The sequence below is a fragment of the Ceratotherium simum genome, chromosome 29, assembly GCF_057802395.1.
Source record: "Ceratotherium simum simum isolate JZ-2026a chromosome 29, ASM5780239v1, whole genome shotgun sequence".
NCBI classification, from domain to species: domain Eukaryota; kingdom Metazoa; phylum Chordata; class Mammalia; order Perissodactyla; family Rhinocerotidae; genus Ceratotherium; species Ceratotherium simum.
Window position 1 is genome coordinate 35,215,955 of NC_141928.1, and position 26,215 is coordinate 35,242,169.

A 26,215-nucleotide genomic window follows, 5' to 3' on the forward strand; every position below is an offset into this window, starting at 1 on the left:
GAGAGGTGCCCCCTCCCCACTCAGGCTCCTCTGGATTTGCTGAACAGAATGAAGACCGGCCCTCTGAGAAGGCCTGGATCTGCTCCCAGCCATGACCTCAACCTTCCAGCACTTTACATTCCTCACCAGAGCGACCCCTTCCCCAGGGTCGTGGGTGGACATGGAGAGGATTGGTCCCCCAGTGGGCACACTGTCGGCCTCTGCTTCCCAGGCAGTGCTGACGGGCACCTCGGCCTCCTCGGCTGCTGTTGCTGCCGAACCTTCCTCAGTATCCAGACCCTGAAAGGAAGACGTCAAGAGGGACCACATCAGGGATCCATGCGCTGTGGCTGGAGGCAGCAGACAGCGGGGCCCCTCCCGCCCCTGCATCCTGTCACTCCCTCACCTCCAAAGCGCTTGTACATCCAAGACCTCACCTTACACTGCGGTCCCGAAGGTGGCGCCCACACAGAAACCTGGACCTTGCACACCACCCAAGGTGCATGCCCCCTTGTCACTAAGCCACCTGCATGGTTCATCCTGCTGCTTCCTGCCAACCTCAGTGACATGGCGCTCACCAGCATCCCTGCCATCTTCCATCCACTACTCCTGAGAGTGAAGCTTCCGCTGAGCACCTGAGGCGTGGTGCTGGACAGAACACAGGTCCCCCGAGTGCACAGCCTTCTTGTTGAGCGGTTGGCTAGCCTCAGTGACCACTTGCTCGCCTCACTCTCCTCAGTGCCCTCTGGCTTCCACCCCTCCCCCCCACATCCCTAAAACTGCCCTCCTCAAGGTCACCAATAGTCATGGTGACAGACCCAAGGGATGCTTCTCAGGCCTTTACTCACTGGAACTCTTGGCAAGATCTGACATTGCTGACCACACCCAGAGGGAGCCAACACAACCCCTTGCCCAGACCCCGACACAGCCTCTGAATCCACGCCCCTGCTTCCAGCCTTGCTTTCCCCATCCTTTTTCCACTCAGGAGGCAAGATGATTTTCTAACTGCCTAATGCTACTCTGACTATGTCACTTCTTGTTTAATACCTCTCAGGGACTCCCATTTCTGCTGCATACACTCAGGCTCCTATGGCTTCTGTGCTCTCAGAGGCCTCTCCGGCCTTGTCACCCCATCCCGCCCTGCTCACACCTGACCCTGCAGCTCTGCTGCACTTCTTTGGGCTTTGCATGTTCATATGGATGCCTCCAGGCCTTTGCTCCTGCTGGCCCAGCTCCTGGAACACCTGTCTCGCTCCCATCTGCTGGGCTCCTTCCAATCACCCCCTGGGTCTCACCTCCAGCATCCTTTCCCCAGGAAGGCTTCCTGGACCCCCAAGTGTGAATTCTGGGCCCCTTTTCTGTGCTCCCAGAGCATTATGAGCATGTCCTGTCGCACCTCTTACCGCTCTGCCCCCAGGCACCGGGTCTCTCCTGTTTCCCTAGCACCTGGCACAGCGCAGCGCTCCAGGAACATCTGCTGAATGAGTCAACACATGCCTCAGCCTCCAAATTGGTGTCTGCTTGGCCTCGGCCCCAAAAGGCTGTCACACTGCATTTTGCAGGCAGATGAGGAAGGCCAGCGACTGCTCCCACCCAAGATGCGCACCATGCCCCGGAAACAGGTGAAGCGGAGCATGCGCTCTGAGCTACTTACTGAAGTGACCCCTTCCCCAGCATCCTCAGTGAACGTAGAGAGGGTCGGTCCCCCAGTGGACACACTGCCGGCCTCTGCTTCCGCAGCAGTGCCGATGGGCACCTCGGCGTCCCCGGCTGCTGCTATTGTTGCCAAACCTTCTTCAGGATGCAGACCCTAGAAACGAAGGCAGCACAAGGGACCAAGTCACTGGGCCCACGGCCCTGATCAACGTGCCTGTGGCTGGAGAAAACAGACTGCCCACGCCCATCCATCAACTTGCATTTCCGTAGCGTCTTTCTGTCAAAGCACTTTTTTATCTATGACGTCACCCAGCTCCAGAGTCACGGAATCCCAGGGGCAGGAGAGACTGCATGGCACTACATCTCCTGTTAGATTCCAGGGGTGTGTCTGCACCTGCCAGTGACCAGATCACTGCCTCCCGAGTCCGCCTGCTCCAGCTCTGGGCTCTTCTATCTGACACTCTGCCTCCCTGTGACCTTCCCTATGTGCCCATCCAGAAGCCACAGGAACAAGTCAAATGCCTCTGCCCAGGACGGCGCTTCAGAGATGTGCAGGCAGCACCCCGTCCTCCTCAGCCTTCTCCAGACTGGACACCCTGCTTCCTCTCTTCCCCTGTGACTCAGTTTCCTTGGGAAATGCACAGGCAGATTCTCTGAAGGTTACACAGCAGATGCGAGAAATGGCAACAGAGAGCAGCTTCGGCTGCTGGTGTCACCCAGCTGACTATGCTTTATCTCAGTTTTCCAAAGTTTCTTTTTTTAATTTAATTTTGGATTTTTCTTTTCTTTCTTTCTTTTTTTCCCAAAAGTAGTTCTTTTTGATACTAAAAACACTAGGCTGATCAAAGTTAGAGACAGATTTCCTTGCTGCAAGAATTCTCAGAGATGATAATAAGAGGAATATAGACCAGAACTTTTCCCAAACTTTTTTTTTTTTTTTTTTTAAATTTATTTTTCCCCCAAAGCCCCAGTAGATAGTTGTATGTCATAGCTGCACATCCTTCTAGTTGCTGTATGTGGGATGCGGCCTCAGCATGGCCGGAGAAGCGGTGCGTTGGTGCGCGCCCGGGATCCGAACCCGGGCCGCCAGTAGTGGAGCCCGCGCACTTAACCGCTAAGCCACGGGGCCGGCCCATCCCAAACTTATTTGACCACAGAATCCTTTATTTATACAACCTATTAAGTCCTTGCAGAATTACTGTTGTCCCCCACAAAAAAACAGAGAAACACGATATCACAGGATTTTAAAATGAGACTCTTTCTAACTCAACGTCATCTAAAGCTCCAAAGTCCAATTCCACAGGCATCAGGTAACCTCCATATTCTAAAGAAGGAGCCAGACGACTTATGCGGGACTTGCTGAGACAATGAACTAGAACGGTTCCACCAGCGTTAGCCCATTACCTGTCTCTGGCTATGTAAGAAAAGGTAAGGATTCACTCTGGGGTTGAGTGATGAGGGAGGAAGAACTCCTCTGGAGGGAATTTTCCATGAGCTGTGGCTTTTCCTCTCCCCTCTCCCACTACAAACCATTTGGTGAGCCGGATATGCAGTCCTTGGAATGTGGGACACAAAGGGACTGGTGCCTGATTCTCTCCAGGGAAATACAAAAGGCAAAAGCAGGGAGCCATCTAGACCCAGAGTGGAGACAGAGACAGAGACAGAGACAGAGAGACAGACAGAGAGACAGAGAGAGAGGTCAGTCCTGTAGTGTTTTCCTGGAGATGGATAAGATATGACCCCTCCCAAGGGAGCTGGTTAAAGCCATCTTGAAATGGACTCTACCCAAAGGCCCACCTAGAGGAGGAGGGCGACCAGCAGGGGTGGAAGCCCCGGCAGAAGTTAAAAGCCGACAGCGAGCTTGGGTCCCAGGTCCCCTGCAGGAGGACCTCTGGGGAATCACAAAAGCCCCCATGAGAGAAAGTTCCAGCAGGAGGAGGGCGGGAAGGTCATGGGAGGGAGGAAAAAGTAAAAAAATAGAGAGGAAATCCCTAATCATGCCTCCCTTCCCTGGCTGGGTCCTGGCTGTATTTGTATTTTTATTGATTGATATTATGCAGGACTGGGCTTTGGAAATATCTGTGAAAACAGCCTGTTACCAGATAGTGACGGGGAGCGTATGAGAAGTGTCTGAGTTTTCATCCCAGGATAGCAGAAAGAATGAGCTGACACGGTAGGTGTTTAGCAGAGGCCGTGGTGAGAAAAATACATTTGCTTTAATTTGGCACCCTACTGTGTCTGGCATTTAAAAAATTGGCTTTGGGTGAAAAGAAAATTACCAAGCAATAGAGTGGACACAACTGCAGTTAATCTGATTCTGTCTGGAAGGGGCTCAAAGGGTGGAGGGGCTGTGCATCTTCACAGCTGAGCAGGAGGGAGGGGGTACTGTGGTGAGGACAGACATTCATCCCCAGACAGGTGTGAGGACCAGTTGCACTGCATATCCTCCCCCTGTCCTGGAGCATCCCTGGAGAGCCTCTGGGGCCCTGGGACTCCTGCCTCCTCTGTGCTAGCGGGAAAGAGGCAGTCTCCATGACGTTCAGCTAAAACCCCGGTGGTCCTCTATGGTGCCCAGTACAAGTCACCATCAAGCAAACAAATTTACAACTGACTTGTCAAGTGAAATGTACCATTGACTCACCTCTTCAGTGACATGAAAGAAGGTCCCATCCCCCGAGCCAATGTCCGTGATGGGGGCACCGTCCACAGTATGAACTCCTTCCAGCGTGTCGTTCAGGATCTCACCAGACCCTACGGGAAGCAGGCATTCTGTAGTTAATAACTGCATTTTGCAGTCTTGAAAAAGAATGAGGTATCTCTTCGCCTACTGACTTGAAAAGATGTCCATAATACAGGATTAAGAGAAAAAAAAAAGTTACAGGAAAACAGACGTAGAAAGGCAGTTCCACAGTTGTTTCGATCACACTCTGACACCAACTGCAGGGCTGGAATCTGCTTTGCCACTTACTACGAACGTGACCCGTGGCGAGTTGTCTACCCCGTTCCTCAGGTTCCTCACCTATAAATTGGGGCTAATATTCCTATCTCATGAGGTTGTTTTGAGGATTGTGTCTTACAAGGATTAAATAAATTAATGCAAGAAAAGCATCGAGAACAGCCCCTGGCATATAGTAACAATCAATAAATGTTCATCATCAGTGTGGTTCTATATTTGTCAAAGGGAAAAGAACTATATATGAATATACATGTTTTATCATTATATATACAATTATATACCATGTATGTCACGTAACTATTATTATTATATAACATAAACAATATATACATATACATGTATATGTGTGTGTATGTATATACTTGGCTAAACTACAATGCTTAATATTGGTTTCCTCCGAAGGATAGGAGAGGAAACCACTATTTTTTTGGTTCACACAACTCTGCATTGATTGAACTGTTATCACAAGCAAATATTTTTTTTGCAATTTAAAAAACAGAGTCCTAAAGCAAAAAAAAAAAAAAAATTATACCAACACTAATGCATGCCTGTCTTGGGCTGGGCCCAGGCTAAGCATATCCGGCACGCTCTCATTTCATCCTCCCACGGCCCGTCTGTCTGTCCTACCTAGAAGGCCCTTCCCATCACCTCGCAGCCGGTGGGCAGAGCCAGGAGAGACATCTCACGTTTTCAGTCTCCCCTGCCACCCCGTGGTGTGTGTGTCCTGCTCTGATCCGGACATGAGCACCTTATTATTATTAACCCCACTTTGCAGAGGAGGAACAAGTTCCCACCGAGAGTAAGTGGCTGGGAGGGGCCCTCTCCACACAGGCTGTGCTCAGGTATGTCCCATGGTGAGGACAGTGTCAGGGGAGGTGCTGAACCATTCAAGAGAACCCACACGCCTCTGAACGACTGAACGCCAGGAGTCATCAGCCCCTCACAGCCACTCTCTCTCGTCCTCCCTGCTCTGACCACCAGGGGTTGCTGTGCAAGCAGCTGGCGGGACCCCAGGCCTCGGAATCCCCACCCTTTGGAGGAAGGTGGTGGGGGTGGCATGTGCTCTGGGCCAAGGTGGTGTCAGCGAACCTTGGAATAAAACTTTTAGGGGGCTTTCTCTAGCCACGGACGGGGCTTGGGTTCAGGCCCCTTTCTCCTCATTATCTGAGCTGTCGACCCAACAAGAACGGAAACATTTCAGCCAGCTCTGTTATTTCCGTTTGGCCTTTTATCTGCCAGAGAAGGAGTCGGGCTGATCCAGAGAACAGGCAAGCTGTGCTTGGATCTGGATCCCAGTCTGCATTTGGCTCCCACCTCCTCTGCACTCACCCCTCAGTCTAGGAGAGGCCCTTGCCAGGCCCTGCAGCCTCTGCCCGCTCCTCGCCCCTCCCCAGAGACCCTAGTTCCACTCAGGAGAACAGCATTCGCAATTTACAAACCACTTCCAAATCCTCTGCTGCACTCGATCTTCTCATCCCAGGAGGCCGGGACTGGGAACACTCCCAGTGGACAGTGAAAGAATCTAAGCCTCGGAAAAGTTAAGCAACTTGCCCGGGTGACAGCACATAGGTGGCTGAGCAGGGCTTCCGGCCAGAGTGTCTGCTCCTCAGGCAGTTTTTCCACAGCAACACCCTGACTCCTCGGTTTCATTATGACTTTATTCAGCCATTATACAATTTTTTCTATTCAGTACTGTACACTTTCTCTCACCCACAGACTTCCCAAGGTTAGCTGTCAAAATAACATTCATTTACCGATGGCAGAAGTAGAAAGAACAATGATGTATATGACTGTAGAAGACTTGTAAAATACAGAAGTACAAAAAAGAAAAGAAAAACCACCCAAAATCCTACCACCCCGAGGTAACTACTCATAGCATTTTGTTGTATATTATTCTAACACACACACACACACATTGCTCTACATAGCTATATAAAAATAGATATAGATAACATATATTCAAAATTAGGATCATAGCATATATATAGTTTTGAAATCTGCTTTTTTTGTGGAGTACACCCTGAGTGAGCCCCTGGGTCATTAAATAGTCTGCATCACCAATTTCAGGGCTGCACATATGAATGAAACACAATTTGACCAACCCACCCCTACCGTGGGCAGGTCGGGTTGTTTTCCGACCTTGTACCTAAATCTCCATGCTCTGGCATTGACTATAACTTCAGTCTGAATGGCTGCCCCTCTGATAAAGGGCAGAAAACGCAGCCGATCTCAGGCCTTGGGCACACGTCAGGCTGCTGCCTGGGGATCACAGGGGACCTCGGGCTTTTGCCAGGCTCCTCTGCATGGCCGGAGGGACAACGGGCAGGGACGAGAGCCCTGGATGGGCAGCCAGGAAGCCAGCCCCCTCCAGGGCCTGCGGCTGACCTGCTGGGTGCCTGTCCCTCTCTGGCCACCAGATTCCCATGTGTGCCCCCCAGGAGTTTAGATGACCTGATCCAACCTCAGAGTTAGGCAATTTGTGGTGGAGGCCAGAAAGGTTGGGCACTGGGTCAGTCCCACCACTCGCTAGCTGTGTGACTGTGGGCACCTCATTTACCTTCACGAGTGTCTGTTTTTCCATCTGTAAAATACTGGCTAATAATAGCAACTAGGAGAAGCATTGTCAGGCCTGGAGATGAAGTATGTAAACACTTGACAAGTAGGTATTTAATAAACAGCAACAGTTATTACAAGCTTTTCTGTTGAAGCTCAGGCCCTTCTGGAGGGGTGGAGTCTGGGGGTTAAAAATTCAGGAATGCAAGATCAAAAGCAGCTCTGCCATTTACAAGCCGTAGAACCTCAGCTAGGTAACGTAACAGCTCTGTGACTCAATTTCCCCATCTTGTCTGTGAAATGAGGATGGTGATAATTCCTTCCTCAGAGGGCCGAGGGGAAGGTTAAACGAGATGCTCTATGTTCCATACATCACCCTGGCCAGGCACACAGTCGTCACTCAATACAAGACTGCTACGTATGAAGGCACACCAGGGACTTGCCTTGCTCAGGGCTGCTGTGCAGGATGACACTCAAGTTGGTGGTTTCTGGGGTCCCCTCAGGTACAGGCTCGCTGAAGTTGGTGGTTTCCGGGGTCACCTCAGGTACAGGCTCGCCGGAAAGCTCCGCATCCTCAGAGAGAGAGGATGGAGTTGGAGGTGTGTTTATGGGTTCAACTTTTGCTTCTTTAGACTGAAGGGAGGAAAAATGAAACAGAAGGGATTTACTTGGCAGGAAAACAGAAAAAATGGCAGTGAATGTCACTGGAGAAAATCATATATCCACAAAGTGCTGAATAAACCCAGAAGAAAGCCTGGCCCTGCCCACTGTGCCCCTGGGCAATCGCTGAACCTCCCAGGGCCTGACAAAGGTCATTAGGGGTCATGAAATTCTGTTCAGTTTACAGCCACTCTGCTAAACTCGGCTGAAGCTCTTTGAGCACAGGGACCACATTTCTGTGATCCCTGCATCCCGGGCCAGCACAGAGAAGATGCTCAATAATGAGGGAATGAATGAATGAACAAATGAATGAAGCAGGCTGCACTCCATAAACGCTGTATAAATCCAATCCCAGATGTGCATTGAAGGCCTATGAAATGAAAGATGGGTGCGTGACTTCCTTCCAAGGAAACTTCCGTGCAGCTTTTCCAAAACCAGTCAATGTCTTAACCAAGTTGAGCAACTAGAGAAAAATGAAGAAACAAACAAAAAACCCCAACAGTTGAAAACATAGAGCAGTTCAGAGATCTAGGGAGAAATCCTGATGGGGGGGTCCAACAACGATCATGACGTCACCCCCAGACCCGGGATCAGGTAGCACCTCCTGAGCAGTCTCATCGCTTTCTAAGCTCAAGGGTTGGGGGTGGTGGAAGGGTCCTGCTGACCGGTGCTGGACCCATGGTGTGAACAAGAAACGACTAAGACCTCTTGGCAAACTCCCAGCAAGGCAGCCACAAACACCAGCTCAAGGGCAGAGTGCGAATCTGGTGAGATGACCCTCGGTGGTCAGGGCCAGGCATCTGCCTCGAGCAGGTGGCTGCTGGTTTTCAGGAATGAGTGTGGATGGGGAAGCAGTGTGGCCTGTGACCAAAGAGGAATGTCAAGTCTTACGACTTGTTATTGAAAGTGTACTGATTTGCTGAACCACCAGTCTCATTCACACAATCAGGTTTACTCATTCAGCAGGTATTTCCTGAGGGCCTAGTGTTTGCCAGGTCCTTGGGTGATCCCCCTGACACAGAAATGAATAAATAAAACATGGCGTCTGCCCTCAAACTGCTGGACTGTGGGAAGACACAGACCCAGACCCAGACCCAACTAACTGTGACTGAACGTGACCTGTGAGAGAGCAGAAGTGAGAGCCAAGCGCGGGGAGGGGAGCTATGGCCTCCGACCGGGGGCTGTGGGCTGGATCCTGTAGGATAAGAAGGAACTGGCCAGGCAGACAGAGGGTTGGGGAAGGGCCCTCAGGCCAACAGAACCACAGGAACCAAGGCATGGACAGGGGTGGTGAAAGTGCTTAGTGGGTTTGGGAACCTGAGCATTCGGGTGTGGCTGGAAGGGAGGTCCTGGCTGTGGACCAGAACCACCTGCACAGCTTTTGTAAGTACAGATTCCTGGACCTCACTCTAGATGTACCAAATTTGAATGTCTAGGTATGCAGCCAGGCAAGAGCCTTTTTTAAGACTCCCCTACTGCCCCTACTTCCATCCACACATACACGTGACTCTGATTCACAGCCAGAGCTGAGAACCACAGGGATATTAATTCCAACTCAGCATAAGATAGAACTTTCCAGAAATGGAAAAGTGTCAGCAGAAGCTAACTTAGCTGCAGGAAGAATGGAGTCGCAGGGACTCCTACCCTAAATGGGGAAGGAGATGAGGAGGGCTGGCTTTTTAAGTCCCTGACCATGCAGGCAGCCCATGATTCAGTTCGCTGGCCATGGCTTGTGTCTTGGCGGGTGGCAGGTTGGAAAGGATGAGGACAGGGAAGTGAGATTCACTCCAAGAGAGAAGCCAGACAGACAGGGCAGAATGTCTGGGAGAAGAGGGAAATTCCCCTGCCCTGGAAGGGTGTCCGTGGAGGGAGCCATGGAGCCCTCCCAGGAGATGGTGAAAGGGACAAGTCCCCAGCTCGGGGGTGACACAACTGACAGCACCCTGGACCTGGCCGGGGACCTGGCTCCCCCACCTCCATGCTAGGCAGCCTTGGGGACGAAGCCCTTCACTCCACGCCTCAGTGTCTCCTCTGGGGAATCAATGGAAAAACACTGCCCTGCAAACAAGTCCAGGGGAGTGAGAGCTCTGCAGAGCGATGCTTGGAGCATGGGGAAGGGATTCTAACACCGGGAACAGACAAGGAGCATCCCAACCCACAGCTCCAGGACCACTGGTCCCACACCCACAGCCCGGGGGGAGTACTCTTAAGAACTGAGAGCAGCCACAGGGGTGTGGCGTGCCGGCAGCCCCAGCCACCAGCCAACCAGGAAGCAGGTGGTGGGGAGGGGGCCCCAAGAGGAACGGGGCATTCTAACACACCACCCCCCGAATCTTCACAATAAACCCATCAGTCAATAGTAAAAACAACAAATGTTCACGGAGAGCCGCCGCGTGCCAGGCACTGCCCACGTGTTTCACTGGAGTCATTTTACTCGACTCTCAAACTGACCCTTGGACACGGGGACGCTCCATTCTAACCGATGAGGAGACTGAGACTGGAGAGGTTCAGTTACGACTCCAGGACAACAACCAGTAAGCAGCCGAGGCGAACTCACACTGGGTGGGACCCCAATCTGCACCAGTTCTCTCAAAACCACTGGGGAGACTGGGCTGAAGGATCTAGGAAGGAAAGTAGTTGGAGTGCCGCAGAGGCCCTCAAGTCCATCAGATCACTTTTCTTCTCCAGACGCTTTGGGGATTCACTCCTCACCCCCTCCCACTGCAGTGCCCTCCCACATCTGCCCTGCACCTGCGCTGCTGTGGCCCGGGGGAGGCCCAGGCTTGGGTCCTGACTCCACCACTGAGTGAGCCAGCAAAGCCACCCTCCCCTCCTGAGCATCTGCTGCCATCTCCCTTGCAGGATCATTGCAAGGGTTAAACCAAGCACCAGGTACACAGTGGGTATCTAAAAATGCCGGTCCTCCTCCTTCCTCTCCCATTTCTCTACCCCTGTCCAAAGCTGCTTGGCTCCAGTGCCCCCTCCACCAGAAAGCTCCCCTTGACCAGCCCCTGCCCCCATGATCACCTCATGCTCTCAAACCTGCTCCCCTTTCCTGTCCCTCTCCAGCGCCACTGTGGGTTACTGGCATCTCTCCCTGAGCTGGCCTGGCTCCTAGCTGTGAACTGGTACCCTGGGGGGCAGCATCAAGCTAGAAGACCCAAGGCATCACCGCTCTGTGCCCTATTGCCCTGCACCCTGGACATGCCAACGGGGTGGCCAATGGCTGACAGGCATACAGGATTGTAACACTTCCCAGAGCAGCCACCATCCCCAGGCACTGCCTAGGCAGGCACCCTGGACCCTTGACGCCTCCATCCCAGCTGCCCAAGAATGGGCCGCAGTCCTGGGACTGAACCTCTGCAAGACCACCCAGGCCAGAAGTATAAGGTAATGGCCTGAATGGGGCATCAAATGACCGGTGTTCTAGCCTCAGCTCTGCCCAGGTACCCTAGGGTCAGTCTCTTCCCCTCTCTGGGCCTCAGTCTGCCCACCTGTACAAAGGGCAGTTTTCCATACACCTCTGTATAGAAAGAGGTGCCCTTTAAATCCCTCCAGCACTAACAGACTATGGTCCTCTCCTGCCCCAGCCACACCTTTGTCCCCAGAGGTCTATAATTTCTAGCCTCTGCCTTATTTCTCTCTCTCCTTCTTCCATCAGAGATGAGTTTATAGAGTGAGCCAGACCAGCTGAAGAGATTACTAGGGGTTCTGTGCTCAATGACTCATACACTGCTGGCTGTTTTCTTAAAAATGGGCTCCTGGTGTCTCCACAGGTCTGACTCAGTGCTTTCAAAACCACTTCCTTGTCTGGGCCACGGGGCACATTCCCAGGAGGGAGGGGCCCCCGCCACTGGGAAGATGGCTGCCTTTCCCATGGGGCCAGAAGGCAGCTCCAGAGAAGACTTTGCGTCTTGCAGGAGTTGGGGCCCTGACTTCCTTCTCAGAGCCAGAGCCTCGAGCAAATGCGCCAGCAGCCACCGTTCAGGGCCACTTCCCTCGTCAGGCACTGAGCTGAGACCTGACCCTGCACTGCCTCCTCTGACCCTCGCAACAGCCCCATGAGAAAGGACTCTGCTTATCGTTTATGGAAGAGGAGCTGAGGCTCAGAGAGGCTGAGTGAGTTACCTAGGCTCACAGAGCTGGGAGGCGATAGAGCACAGCATTTGCCTTTGGACAGCCCTCTCATCGCCACAGCAAAGCGGGCAGCAGGTGACCGGATTCCAGTGTACTGGGGGTTTTGCAAAATGCCCCTTGGCCCGTACCTTCCTGACCTCCCCAGAAGAGCCAAAGATTGAAGTCACGGATCTGAGAACAGAGAGGTCAGACCGGGCTCTGGGCACCCTCCTTCACTCTCAGCCCCTAAGAGCAGACCCAGGGACCGGGCGCAGCTTCCAGCACTCACCGGGGCTTGGGTGTAGGTGACGGCTTCCAAGATCTCAGCTACTCCGTCTGTCTCCTGGAGCCCGCTGGTCTCTCCTGACGCCTGTGTGGGGACAAATCAGGCCGGGCAGAGGCGGAGCAGTTTACAACCGGGAGAGTCACAGAAACTGAGAAGAGTGGAGGGCGGTGTGTGTGTGAGGGAGAGATGACAGAGACAGAGTGGACTAAGGGGACAGCACGTGTACATTGTGCATGCTTGGCTGTTCTTGTGTTTCCTTCCACATTTTAATGCTCAAATAAACAAAAAGCTACAGTCACTTTACAGTCTACCTAACATACCTAGTTTCATTTTGTCCAGGTTCCCTTCAATCTCTGTCAAAGGCACTCCCGATCTTTGCGTGGCTGCCTCCAGAATTTTACACTGGGAACCGCTACATTCGAAGTACGTCTTTCTCTTGCTGCCTAATCTTTGTAATTAGCCTTCCGATGGCAGCCAAGGAGCCTGTGCACCATGATTTTGTGAACAATCCCTTATTCGTGGACTCTTGGGTTGTTTCTGCTTTTTCAATACTAACAGCAACATGGAGATGAAGGAATGAATACACATAAGGTTTCCTTTCTCTCAGATTCATATGAAGCCGGGATCGTAGCCTCAAGGAGCACAAACATTCTTACAGAGCCACACTCCACCTCTGAAGGGCTTTCGGACTAAATCAGTAGCATTTTTTACTAAATGAATGAATGAAAATGTGTGTTTTGTTTGGAGGCTGACACCCCCCTCAAAGAGCCACAGAAGTTCTAGGAATATGCCATGCTCTGCTTGCCTCTGACTCTCTGCGTCATGGCTTCCATCTGGAATGCCTTTCTTCCTCACCTGGTAACACCTGCTTGTCACTGGGCAGGCATCAACTCCTCACTGACCTGTTCCTTGTTCCTCCTCTTTCACCTTCTTGTCCCCACCCACCCCGCCGAGTCTGGGTTTCAGGAGCTCCCCCGTGTTCCACCACACTCAGCTCTGTCACTGCATTTGGGTGTGTAAGTGCGTGTGAGCAGCTGGAGGACGGGACAGTTCCCAGTGTATCCCTTTGTCTCTAGCATCCCCCAGGGCTGTCACCCAGCAGGCGCTCAGTAAATCCTGGATGGGTGTTGGGAGGAAGAGAGAGAGGGAGGAAGGAAAAAAGGACCCATCTTTTTTCCCTGCCCACCACCCCACCCCTAACTTAGGAACTGATTCATTTGCCAAGCATAAAAGCTAAATTTAGGTTCGTTTTTATAGGAATTTACACCACCCAGAACGTCTTAGAGTTTTAACTTTGATTTTAGAATCCTGACACCCTCTCTTGGCAGGAAGTCTGGAAACCAGTCCATTGACTGGCACAGCCATGGAAGAACCTAACACCTTAGGAGAAACACAACCCCTCACACCACAGAGATGGCTGGAGCTCTTAAAAAAAAATAAAATAAAGCCAAAAAGCCCAAAATAGGACTTGAGGCCGCACTTGCCAAGATGAGAGATTTTAGAGACTCTGTGACGTTGGGGATGAAGAATTGCCTGGCTCTCAGCCCTTCCGGCCGAGGCTGCTGGAGCTGCAGGGCCACTGCAGGGGCGGCGGGGGAGTGCGAGGGCGGCTCACCGAGGATTCTTGAGCTTCACACAGATCCTCAGGAGTCCTGGGGTCAGCATGGATGGTGAGCTGCTGTATGGAGCCCTAGGGAAAAGCAGAGGCATCAGAAGCCACAACTGGCACATCTACAGCACGACCACCAGAAACACGATTGTTTTTGTAACAGAGAACAACAGACTGCGAGAATGCGCTGCCTGTGGCCCTGACAAGGAGACCAAGCCACCTCTTGGCCCGCTCTCATTCAGAGGGCTCTCCTTGGGCCAATGTAACATGAGTCCCACTAACTAGAGAGGCCCTGGGAGAGTACTGTGTTCAAAGGGCAGGCTAACACAACAGCCTCCTAACTGGTCCCCAGGTCCCCAGCTGTTAGCGGCAGGCCCATCTCTCCTCTCCCAGAAGGGGTTTTTCCCCATAGCTCGAAGCTGCTCTGCTGGAAGGCCTCGTCCCAAGAAGAGCTGCCAGCCAGGCTCCCTGCCTCCCTCTAGCCTCCTCTCCCCACACCTGACAGTTCGTTCTCCACGACGCTCCCAAAGCGAGCGTTTAAAAATTGTTAGTCGAATTTTGACTTCTTAAAATTCACCATCTTCCACTGTACTACAAATAAACCCAAACTCTGCCCCACGGTACTGTCTTGTATCAGTGAGGTGAAGTATCAGTAAGTACGTGTGCCGACTAAATGAGTAACTACTATAACACTTTAGAAGCTTTAGAATAAGCTTTAGAATAGCTTATTCGTAAAAGCCCATTTTGACAGTAAAGTCTGTTTTCTCATATTTTTCAGGGCACATTGTCCAAAAAGAGAGAGACAAACTACCTCTCACTCAGGCATTCTAGCTTATTCCACTTTTGCAGAAATTACTTTAAGGGTGACTGCCACTCAGCGCCAAAGATAAGATCACTGAAGGATGTGACAATCCTTACTCTTTATACAATGCCTTAAAATGCACACGATGCTCTCACACGGGCTGTCTCACTCCACTCTACAACCCATGGCGTAGGTCTTCTTCTCCCCACTTACAGACACTCAGAGAGGATCAGAGAAGCAGGTAGTGTCTAAAATCATCAGGCTACCCTGAAAACTTAAGACTGGAACACAGGTTTTGGGTTCCGAGCCTTGCTTTCTTCCCACCCATACGCATGCCTCTTTGAGGACACAGAATAAAACAATAACAAGAATAGTCACTTGTGTTTCTCTCCTGGTGCCCAGCAGCCGCCCTGATCAGCAGGATTCGGACTCACCGTAAATTTGTCCAGCCCCGTGGCTCCCGCGTTGCCCACGAAGATTCCCGCACTGGGCTCGAAAGCCAAGGGCCGGGAAGACCGCTGGAAGAGGACATGGCTGTGCTCCTCACAGCCCACGAGGAGGGCCACTTCTTCGTCCCGGACGATCACGGCAAAGCGGTTCCACCTGTGGGTCATCACGGGCACGAGGAAGGCGGCAGCCTCATGGGACACGTGGGAGCCAGGCTCCGTGTAGTAGAGGATGACCCGCTGGCGGCCATCCTCCACGTCCGAAAGCCGCAGGCCCAGGTAGATGACCTTCTGGAAGGCATCAGTGATGGCAAAGAGCACTCCGCCTTGGGCACTGTTGGGCTTCACCGTGACGCTGATGGCAAAGTCCCTGAAGAAGGTGGGCGGGATAAGGGTCCTGGCCGGGCGGCCCACGTTGGCGCCAGGCCCAAAGCTGTAGGCCGGGAAGCCACCGTAGCCCGTCACAAAGGACACGGATGAGGGCAGCGGGACGCCGATGAGCTCCGTGAGGTCCAGGGGGCTCTGGGAAGCCAATTCTGCAGAGAGAGAGAGAGGGGTCGTGCTTCATACATATATTCTCCTATGCTTGGAAACGAGGAAGAAATTAAAAGTCTCAAATGAGATGGGATCCCTCAGAAACCCCACTGTAGTTTCCTATTTATTGTTTTTCAAACTTTCTTGACAACGACCCACAATAAGAAATGCATTTACACGGCAACCCAATATGCACATTTAGATAAATATATAACTGTAACACGGAAACAAAAGTTTCATAAAACACTATTTATTTTTAATACTCACCAAGCACTCTGACATTTTCCTTTCTATTTAATAATTTTTTTCTCTTTTATTTTATTAAAAACATGATGGAAACAATCAACTAAATTGATTTCACTACCCACTAATGAGTCGTGACCTGCGGTTTGGAAAACATTTAAAAATATTTCCTAGAACATTCCTAGAATATATAATGTTCCCCATCGACTTGGAGATTTTCTCCCCCATTTCTTTCTTAAAAAACCCGGTTTTGTTTTGTTTTATTTTGAATGAGGTCTACTGTTGAAGTGCCTCAGGGTGCGGGGAAAAAGCAGGGATAAAGTGAAGTGTTCCCAGACCTCAGGATAATTGAAATTTGCATCACTGTCATGGCCCTTTGTCGTTGTTGTTGACATCACCGTCATCATCATTGTCATCATCATGGTCATCGTCCTCATCGTCATCATCACCACCATCACCATCGACACTCCCTGAGCTCTCCCTCTGTACCAGGCTCATCACATGTCACTCGTCACATGCATTAGCTCATTTAGTCCTTACAACAACTCTATGATGTTAGCTACTATCATCCCCATTTTACTTCGGAGAAAACTTAGAGAAGTTAGAAAAATTGCCCAAGGTAGGTTCCTCCCAGGGTTCAAAGCCGGAGCATCTGACCTCAGGTGTTCTTAATCACCACACCCTGGGGGGAGAAATAACAGGGCTCCACTGTGGTGGCCCAGAAAGGACCCCAGGCTGAGGAGCCTTGGTCCACCCAACCGTCGTCCCCGGGGAGAAGGCTGGGGACTGGCTTGGGTGACAGGCACCCACTCCCAAGGTGATACCCAAGGTGCCAGCAGTGAGACAGGAAAGCAGGTCCCCAGGAGAGGTGGACAGGACCCCTCAGGCAGGACCGTGGGTAAGCAGGACCCTTTGGCCTCAGATGGTCTCCAGAGAAGACTCAAGCCACTCGAGGGCACCATGAGTAAAGTTCCACCTGATGAATCAGCCTGTTTTCTGGTTTACCAACTTGCCCCGTCCTACTGGACAACTAACGAGCCATATGACCTTGGGTGGGTCAACCGTTCCAAGGCTGAGTGTCTTCCTCTATGACATGGGCTTCATGAGAAGGAGCAAATGAGACCATCTGTGTAAACCCAGAAACACAATAAACATTCGTGACTCTTTCCTTTTATTACATCCACTCAACAAGCCCAAGAGGTCGATGGGTGGGCTATTGCCCCCACTGTGCTGACGAGGAAAGGGAGCCCAAGATGGGGGCCTGGATGCCCTGCCTCTGTGCCCTTGAGCTCCCCATAAAGAATAATAACGACCAGGTTTTTCATACATGATTTTACTTAGTTGTCATTGCAGCCTTGGAAATTACTGCTGCTATCACATTTTACAGATGAAGAACTAAGGCTTGGGCAATGAAGTGACTGGCCTGAGGTTACACAGCTAGTAAGTGGTGGGATGTTTTCCAGCTATGGCTGGTCTGACCTCAGGTTGGTTGAGTGCCTCAGCCTCACTGAGATGGGGGCTCTCTTACAGGGGTTCTAGGTGGAGCTCAACCTAGTCTGCCCGCCCTGACAATGACCTTTCAGCGGCAAGGAGGATGCAGTTGAAACTCTGGGTGGTCCAAGAATTCAAACTTCCCTAGAGGATGGGGGAGAGAGATGCCCTGCCTCCTGTGCCTCACGCCAGAGCACCCACAGAGAAGCTGCCCACAGGCAGCACTAGCCTCTGTGTGTGTGCATCACAAAATTATGATGAAATATTTAGGACATATAAAAAAGTATAAATAATATAAGATATATAAAAATGGTTAAAATGGTAAATTTTATGTATTTATATTTTACCATAATTTTTAAAAAGAGTAATTAAATGAGAGGATTAAATGAGATGATACAAGCTGCTGGCATATGACAAATGCTCAATAAATGGTGGATATTATTAACATCATCAGCATCATTATCACCCTCATCATCATAGACTTTCAGGTTCAGAAAGCACTCTCAGAGGTCACCTGATACAGCCTCTACCTGAGACGTGTTAACCCTGCACTGCCCAGTATGGTAGCCATTAGCCAAGTGTGGCTACTGAGCACTTGAAATGGGGGTTGTCCCAGTTGACATGTGCCGTAAGTATAAAATACAAACTGGATTTTGAAGATTTCATTTGGTAAAATATCTCATTAACAATGTTTATATTGATTACATATTGACATGATAATTGGGGGAAACATTGGATTAAATAGAAATATTATTAAAATTTTTTTTAAAAAGGAATATAAGTAACAGGCATATGCCCACCACTCTGCTTAAGAAAGAAAATATCAATTCAGCTCAGGCTCTCATGAACTCTCCAATCCTAGTCCCCTGCCCACACCCAGAGGCAGCCTCTCTGGGGGCCTCAGTGTTTATGATCCCCATGCACGTCTTGGTATGTTTTCCACATGAGGATGTGTCTCTAACAGAATGTGGAACCACTGTGCATGTCTCTAAACTTCATATAAATGTTGGCACGCTGCACGTATTCTTCTGGCACTTTTTTTCCCACTCAACATTGTATTTTGGAGATTTATTTTCATTGATACACATGGCTCTGGGTCTTATATTTTCACAACAGTACTCTATGGTGTAAATAAGCCATAATGGATTTTCTGTTGATGGAAAGTGAGGTTTCCATCACTATTGCAAACACTACTGCTATGGACTTTCTTATGCACATCTCCTCGTGCGTACCTGTGCAGGTAATTCCACCACCTGGGGAGGGAATTATTGGATGACAGGGGAATTTACACCTGCAATTTCACCGAATGCTACTAAAATGTTCCCTGAAGCAACTGTGCTGTTTTTTTTTATCGAGACATAAATTGACATATAACATTGTGTAAATTTAAGGTACATAACATGTTGATTTGATATATTTATATATTGCAATATGATGACCACTGTAACTTTAGCTAACACCTCCATCGCATCACATAGTTGTCATTTCTTTTTTGTGGTGAGAACATTTAAGATGCGACTGTGCCATTTTCCACGCCCATCAGCAGTGTACTCTTGCAGACATGAGGGGAGGGAGGGAGATGCGATTTGGGAGCGGTCCATGGGGCTTTTCAACTACAGTGATAATGTTTATTTCTTAAACCAGGGGATACTCAAAAGAAATAGTCATTGTAGTATTCTTTATAAAAAATGTCATGGCAAATATGTCACAACGTTTTAATTACAATTATCCATCTTCAACAAAAGAGCAAATCTGATTATGTTGATGCCCCGCTGAGAAGTCTTCTATGGCCATCCATGGCTCTCAGGGTCAGCGACAGGCTGCTGCCACCTGGCTTGAGAAGCCTTCGTGGTCTGGGCTCAGCCACACTCCCTACTCCCCAACATGTCCAGACACAGCCCCTGAAGTGCCCTACGCTGTCCCAGGTCCTCCCGCTTCTACACCAAATGCTTGTCCCTCTGCCACCCACCCTCCCTCACTCACTGATTTTGCCAGAATAACTCCTTCTCATCCTTCAAGACTCAGCCCCGGCCTTACCTTCCTTGAAACCCCTTGTTTCACCTCCTGCACCCACACCCTCCGCCTCCCCCTCTGGGGGCTGCATTAGATGCCCCCTCAACACACACTGGGGTCCTCCATCACAGCCCTCAGCACACTGCATGCCACTGTTGGGTCACTGTCTCTCTCCCCATTGGACCATGAGGACAAGGACCACACCATTCATCTCTGTGTTCCCAGTACCCAGCCCAGTGCTGATGAATGAGTGAGTGAACGAATGAATGAAGTCCAACCACCTCATTTTACAGAAGGCGAAACTTAGGTTAAAAGAAGGAAGGGGTTTACTGGCTACGATCTCAGATCTGATTCTCAACTTCTCCAGGCTGCAAATTGCATTAAAACAGAAATTAAGTAGGACAAACCTCAGAAGGCATAAATAAAAAGATCAATAAATTTGGTTAAATTTAACTACACAGAAACTTTTTAAGTTCTGCATAGCAAAGAAAAAAAAATCTCCACAGTGTCAAATTAAATCCCAAACTAGACAAAAATATTTGCTAGACTTATCACAGACAACAAACGAATTACCCTAATACGTGAAGCAACGGAATAAGCAGGAGGGTGAGAGCCCAACAGAAAAATGAGGGAAGAGCAGGACATTCTTTCCCCAGCAGAAGAAATAAAGATGGCTCTTAAACAAATGAACAGACACTCGACCTCACTCATAATGAGAGAAATACAAATTAAGACTACAAAAAGTAACAATTTTCCCTATCAGAATGGCAAAGATCAGAATGTTGGGTAACATGCTGTGTTGGCAAAGGTTTGAGAAACAGGCCATCAGACATTGCTGGTGGGAGCACCAACTGGTGTCACATCTGTGGCAAGCACTTTGACAATATTTATCATAATTACATGCACCCATGTACTCTATGACGTGATTCTGCCTTCAGGTGACTTGGAATCATAAGTGACCCAGAGCTGGTGCCCCTCCCATGATGCCCCAGCTGCCCCAACCCCTCCAGCAGATATATTTTTGTTTTGTTTTGTTTTGTTTTTGTTTTTGTTTTGTGAGGAAGATTAGCCCTGAGCTAACACCCATGCCAATCCTCCTCTTTTTGCTGAGGAAGACTGGCCCTGGGCTAACATCCGTGCCCATCTTCCTCCACTTTATATGGGACACAACCACAGCGTGGTTTGACAAGCAGTACGTCAGTGCGCACCCAGGATCCGAACCCGCGAACCCTGGGCCGCCAAAGCGGAGTGCGCGAACTTAACTGCTAGGCCACCAGGCTGGCCCCAATAATTTTACAAGTTTTTTTTAACAGATAAGGTTGCATATGTGAAATAAAAGCATGTACGAAGATACTCATTGTAGCACTGTTTAAATGTATCTAAATGTCCATCTTTGGGAATGGTTAAATAAATAATAAATTTTGATATCTTCATACAGTGAAATACAATGCAGCCTTTAAAAAGGTGTGATTCCTCAGGTAGTAATATGAAACAATAAGATGGATTGTTTTTACTTAAAAACAAACAGAAAAACAAGGTGCAGGAGAGAATCCCTACCAGTTGGAAATACATATATTAATACATATTAAATACACAAATATATAAAATATATTTTAAAATAGACATCAGACTATCTCTAGAAAAATATACAAGAAAATGGGAGCCGAGCTTATCTCCAGGGAAGGGAGCTGGTGGCTGGGGGACAAAAGGAGACTCTCTTCACTGAATACTCTTTTGTACTTTTTGAATTTTACACCATGTATACGATGTGACAATAAAGACATTTTCCTATTTTTAAAGACATTAACTCCTTCCATCCCCTTTCAGAAATTATAAAACCTTTTCTCCTTGCTTTTCCTCACTCAGATACAGCCTGTCTTTGCATAGCAAGAAAGAAAACAAGTGAAAAGAAAAGAAATAGAAACAAACGCAAACATCCCACTGAGATTTCTTTTCTCCCTCCACAGTTTCAAGATAAAAACAAAACCAACCCAAGAGAGCCGTGCTTTCTTCTTCCTTTATCTGATGCAGGGAGAGCTTTTCCTCCAGCTCCTCCCTCTCCTACTGAGAACAGGAGGGACGCCCCTTTCTGGTGGGACGCTCCAGGTCTGGAGAATGCGTGGTTCCATGGGGAGTACATGGGCCAGAGCCTCATCCAGTGGCTTGTTTCCAAGTGGTGTCCAGGAGGTTCCATGGACAAGGAGGGGTTCAGTGGACCCGGGGGCTGAGAAGTCCCCACCGGGAAGCCTGCTTAAACCAGCCCAGCACTGCCGTGGCCAGTATAGCCTGGGCTTCCATGTGGCAATCCTGGGAATTCTTAGTCCCAAAAAAATTCTGCTAAAAAAAAAAGAAATCACAAGTCTACCCAACCTCTTTGTTTTATAGACAGGGAAAGTGACGGTCAGGCAAGGAGTCCCATGACCAGGAGACACAGCCGGAAGCGGCAGATGGAGCAGCGAAGCAAGGACGGACAGAGGGGAGGTGTGGTTCTGCCTTGGGATGACTTGGAATCAGAGGTGGCCCGGAGCTGGCACCCCTGCCACGATCTCCAGCTGCCCCAACCCCTCCAGGCACTGGCTGTTGGTTGGCCAGCTGGCGAGTGGGCAAAGGAGGCAGCCTGCAGAGGAGAAGGCTCTCGGTGTGGACAGTGCTGGGTTCAGATCCAGCCTCTGCCATTTACCAAGTGGGCAGCCTCTGGGCGGATAACTTGACTTACAGGTGACATGGGGACAGTCCGCCCATCTCACATGTGGGGACCAAAGAGATGATGGGGAGGGTGAGTGCTCAACAAATGGTAGCAACTGGTCTTCTATTCAATTCAAAGGTGTAAGCTTTGCAAACCCAAAGTCTGCAAAGAGATCCTTTCTAAACCCTCCCGCCCCCTGCTGCCCAGGCCTCGGTCATGCAAGGGAGGACAAGTGTGCAGGCGCTGGGCCACAGGCCTTGTTTCCACTGGGGCGGCCACAGACGGAGCCAAGCCACAATGTAGAGGAAGCCCAAGTCAGCCCAGCCCCGCTCTCAGCAACCCCCACGCACTGTCCCCAAGGCATGGCGCACTGGGGAGCGACCCCTGGCCTGGAGTGACCCGTGCTCAGGGCTGCGCCTGGGCCTGCTGGCTCATTTCCCCTTGGCCTCTGGCAGGAGGGCCACCTGCTCAGGCAGCCACCAGGGAGGGGAGAGAAGCCAGGGAGCCAAGACAAACAGGCCCAGCAACTGGGTCCATAGGCTTGTCCTGGGATGGCTCTGTGCTGGGCGGGAAGCGGGGGGTGGAGGTCACAGCTGGTGGGAAGACATCCCACCATCCTGGAGGGGCAAGGCTGCAGGGGGCAGTGCTGATGGCGGGCTGATCATGGAACTCTCTGACCTCAGAACCTCGGGCCCCTTCGTGGGAGGGGCCACGCTTCTCCACAGATAACGTCTATCTCATAGGAGAGTTGTGTGACTTGAGTAAAATAATACACTCATAATGCTCAGCACACAGGAAGTGCCAGGCTCAGAGTCCAAGGCCCTGGTGAAGGTTAGAGAGGTCAGGCTGGGGTCCCACATCCAACAAGGACCTCACTGCACGTTCATTCATCACCTGCAGATCCTGGCTCCCTCCCATCTCCACAATGCCGGGTCCACAGGCCCAGGGAGCCCCCCAGGGACGGGGCACACAGCCATGGGGCAATGAGAGAGGCCCAGGGGGGAGGCAGGCCTCTTGAGCTGAGTCCCGGCTGTGCCATTGACACTGTCTGTGCTCTTGGGCAAGCTGCTCCCTCTCCCTGACCTCAGTTTCCCTGTCTGCACATGAAGGAGTTAGACAAGATAAACTCTCAGAGCCACATCCACTCTGACATATTCTGTGTATCTTCACTGCCTCTAAAATACCTCCTGGGGCTGAATCTGACCTCAGTCTTAATCTCTCATTTCTTCAATGCACAGGGATAGCGTCATTTACAGTGGGAGTTTTTCAACCCACTTCTCTAATTCATGAATTTATAACATTTATAAAGCCCCCACATTGTGCCTTGTGTGCTGCTAGGGATATGGAGCTAATCTAGAATGCAGGCTCTCAAGAAGCTCATGATCTAAGTGTCTCAGTTAGCAGTCATCTGTTCATGCTACTCACAAGCTCCAAAGCCTTCAGTGGCTCCCTAGCGCCCTCAGGATCAACTCAAAATTCCACTCAAGATACCCTCTGCTTCATCTCCTCATTCTCCCCCTTTCTCTGTCTTTCCTCATCCTATTCCTTCTGTTGGTAACACCCTTCCCCATCTTCTCACAGCCGAATCTTTCTAAGCTCACTCAGTTGCACCCCAAGACAGCAAAGCCCCACCCCCACCTGATACACAGAGCTGCAGGTATCAGCCCCTCCTCTGAACACCCACATTAGGACTCGGCCCAGAGCAGGCACTCAGCGATGTGGCCCGAGGAAAGGAGACAGGCAGATGCCACTGGGCCTCACTCCCTGGAGTCTTTGGTTCAAGCTCCTGAGCACGACTCTGAGGTGGCCCCTCCCGAGGGCACAGGGAGGAGGAATCAGACGGCTTCAGAGATGGATGGGGCAGAGGAAAATCTGAACAGTCACCACAGGATGCGACTTTCCTCCCTGGGGTCCAAAGCCAGTTTCCACAGAAACCAGGGCAGAATCCTAGCGATGGAGAAACAAACAGGACGAGTTCAGGTTTCCTTCTACAGAGATGAGAGCAACCTGGCCAGAGGAGGTGAAGAACAGGAACCCTGCCCTCTCCTCCTCTCAGCCACAGATTCCAGGACATCTGACCTCTCTCCTCCCCAGTCAGCCTCAGTTTCACCTTCCATGTAATGGGCTGGGTTGGCCCTTCCATCTGTGGGGTCCTGTGCAGTGCCTGGGGCTAGCCTGGGCTGTGGAGCCTTGCCTCCCTAAGGAACTGTATCTGGCTTTGCAAAGCTCCATTTTGCAGATGATCATCTGGGACCTGAGCCCAGTGCTCGCGCTTGTTAGCATTTAAGGCCCAAAGGGGCTAAGGAGCGTTCCTCTGGCTCTTGGTCAACAAGGGCTGCGGAGAAGCCAGACAGAGGCCTGACCGGGAGGCTGAGGACATCCCAGGATCTTGCGAGGCAGCGGCCCCTGGTGGTCACACGGAGAACTGTGCCTCCACGAAACCCAAGGAAGGCTCTCCAGGCTGCGGCTGCCAGGGACACTGTGCTTAGAGAAACCGGGAGAACAGGGATACCAACAACAAATCAGAGTCAGAGGTCTGGCAGGGACCCAAGAGAGCAGATCTGAGGTCACACAGTGAGCTGTGGCCAAGGCAGGACTAGAACCCAGACGCCGACCTCCCATCCTCTGCCCTTTTCCTACACCGGCTGCCTGGGAAAGCAGAAGACGCCCCTCCCCACATCTCTCATCTCCACCTGTGGCTGTGAAGACCCACGGAACACTTCAGTCTTCAGTCAGCTTAGACAGGGTCTCATTCAAGCTGGTCGGTGTATTCCCACTGTGGGCAGGGCCCCAGGGTCCAGATGATCCCTCGTTGCTGAGACCTGGGGCCGGAGCCAGCAGGCTAAGGGGATAGGTAAAGTGGGGATGACTGCCCTGGGGACCCCAGCAGGGGCCCTCTGGCCTGGATTTCCCTGCACTCAGCCCCCGGAGAGAGAGGAGGTCCCCAATGCCTCCTTTGCTGCCTGTAGCATGAACTGGAGAGACTCACAGAACCCAAGCGTCCCTCCTCCTTGCTCCTTCTCAGGCCATCTGCCTGGGAGGGGGACCTTCTTGCATCTTCTCAGGACTGTTCTTTCCCTTCTCCTTGGATACCCCTACAGGGAGGTGGCCCCTGAAGACTCTGGGTGTATCGAAATCTGACCTCCTGGCCTGTGGCTTCTCTTCCGCTCATCTCCCCAGAGAGACCGGAAGCTGGGAGTTCAGCGAGCCACAGACTACGCAGAAACAGTGCAGCTCACCATCTGGAGACAGAGTTTCCTCCACTGCACACCCGTCGAAAGTGCATCTGGGTTCTGCTTGCACATCTCCACTATTTATGAGCTCAGTCTCCCCCATAGCAACCCTGACCACTGCTGGACAATTCTAGTCTTCAGAGCTCTTTCTCCTGCTGAGCTGAGGCAGTCTCGCTGTAGCTCCCGTCTGCCTGGCTGGGCCTAGCTCTGCCCTCTGGGACCACACACAAGTCTGCTTCAACCTCCACATCATGGCCTCTCAGATGTTGCACAAGATGGTGGAAGGGCCTGGTCTGGGAGGCAGACTCCGCCACCAACTCAGTGCATGACCCTGAGCAGTCCCTTCTCCTCCCTGAGCCTCAGGCTCCTCAGATGTGAGGCTTGACCCAGATGGTTTCCAAAGGCCCTCGCCAGGTCTGAATGTCTCCAATTCTGCATCCTCCTCATCTCCCGTCTGTTTTCCAGTTTCTTGAACCACCCTTAACCGCCAGTTCCTTCAGCCCACAGCCTTCAGGCCTGGAAGGAATGACTCCCACAGGGACCAGGACAAGCCCAGACCTCCCCAGAGACTTCCTCGTCTTTGGACAGCATGGCCTGGCCTGAGGCAGGGAGGGCTGTGCCCGGGAAAATGGCACAGGTCTGCCTGTGAGGAAACATCGCCCCTCCCAGGCTGGGGTCCCCGGGGGCTCCCGGCGCTACCTGACTCCCTGCCCGAGGAAAACGAACACAACAGAATTTATGCTGCATAGGAGCCGTCTGCACCCAGCAAAGACGCAGGAGGTTCTTAGAAAAACCTACCACCAATGCATTTCTTAGAAAAAGAACTGTTTCCCTGCCAGGGAAAAAATCCTGGATCAACTTAGAAGGGAGACCTGGGCTTGCCAACAATCAAAGCCCTCATTTTTCTGAATTACAGAAGAGCATTTTTCTACATGTAAACTTAGAACGCCTC

The 26,215-nt window shown here is 51.0% G+C and overlaps 1 protein-coding gene across 2 annotated transcripts in view; it reads right to left on the reverse strand.

Moving 5' to 3' along the window:
• The window catches only part of COL15A1 (collagen type XV alpha 1 chain), a 109,181-nt gene that overhangs the window by 57,019 nt on the left and 25,947 nt on the right, over positions 1-26,215 (reverse strand). For both annotated transcript variants that reach the window (XM_087419414.1, XM_014782019.2), the window contains exons 3-9: positions 15,052-15,599; positions 13,822-13,896; positions 12,210-12,290; positions 7,588-7,777; positions 4,277-4,386; positions 1,634-1,789; positions 127-279 (exon numbers count right to left, since the gene is read on the reverse strand). In XM_087419414.1, coding sequence (XP_087275540.1) covers positions 127-279; positions 1,634-1,789; positions 4,277-4,386; positions 7,588-7,777; positions 12,210-12,290; positions 13,822-13,896; positions 15,052-15,599 — 1,313 coding nt within the window. The remainder of the gene's footprint in view (positions 1-126; positions 280-1,633; positions 1,790-4,276; positions 4,387-7,587; positions 7,778-12,209; positions 12,291-13,821; positions 13,897-15,051; positions 15,600-26,215) is intronic.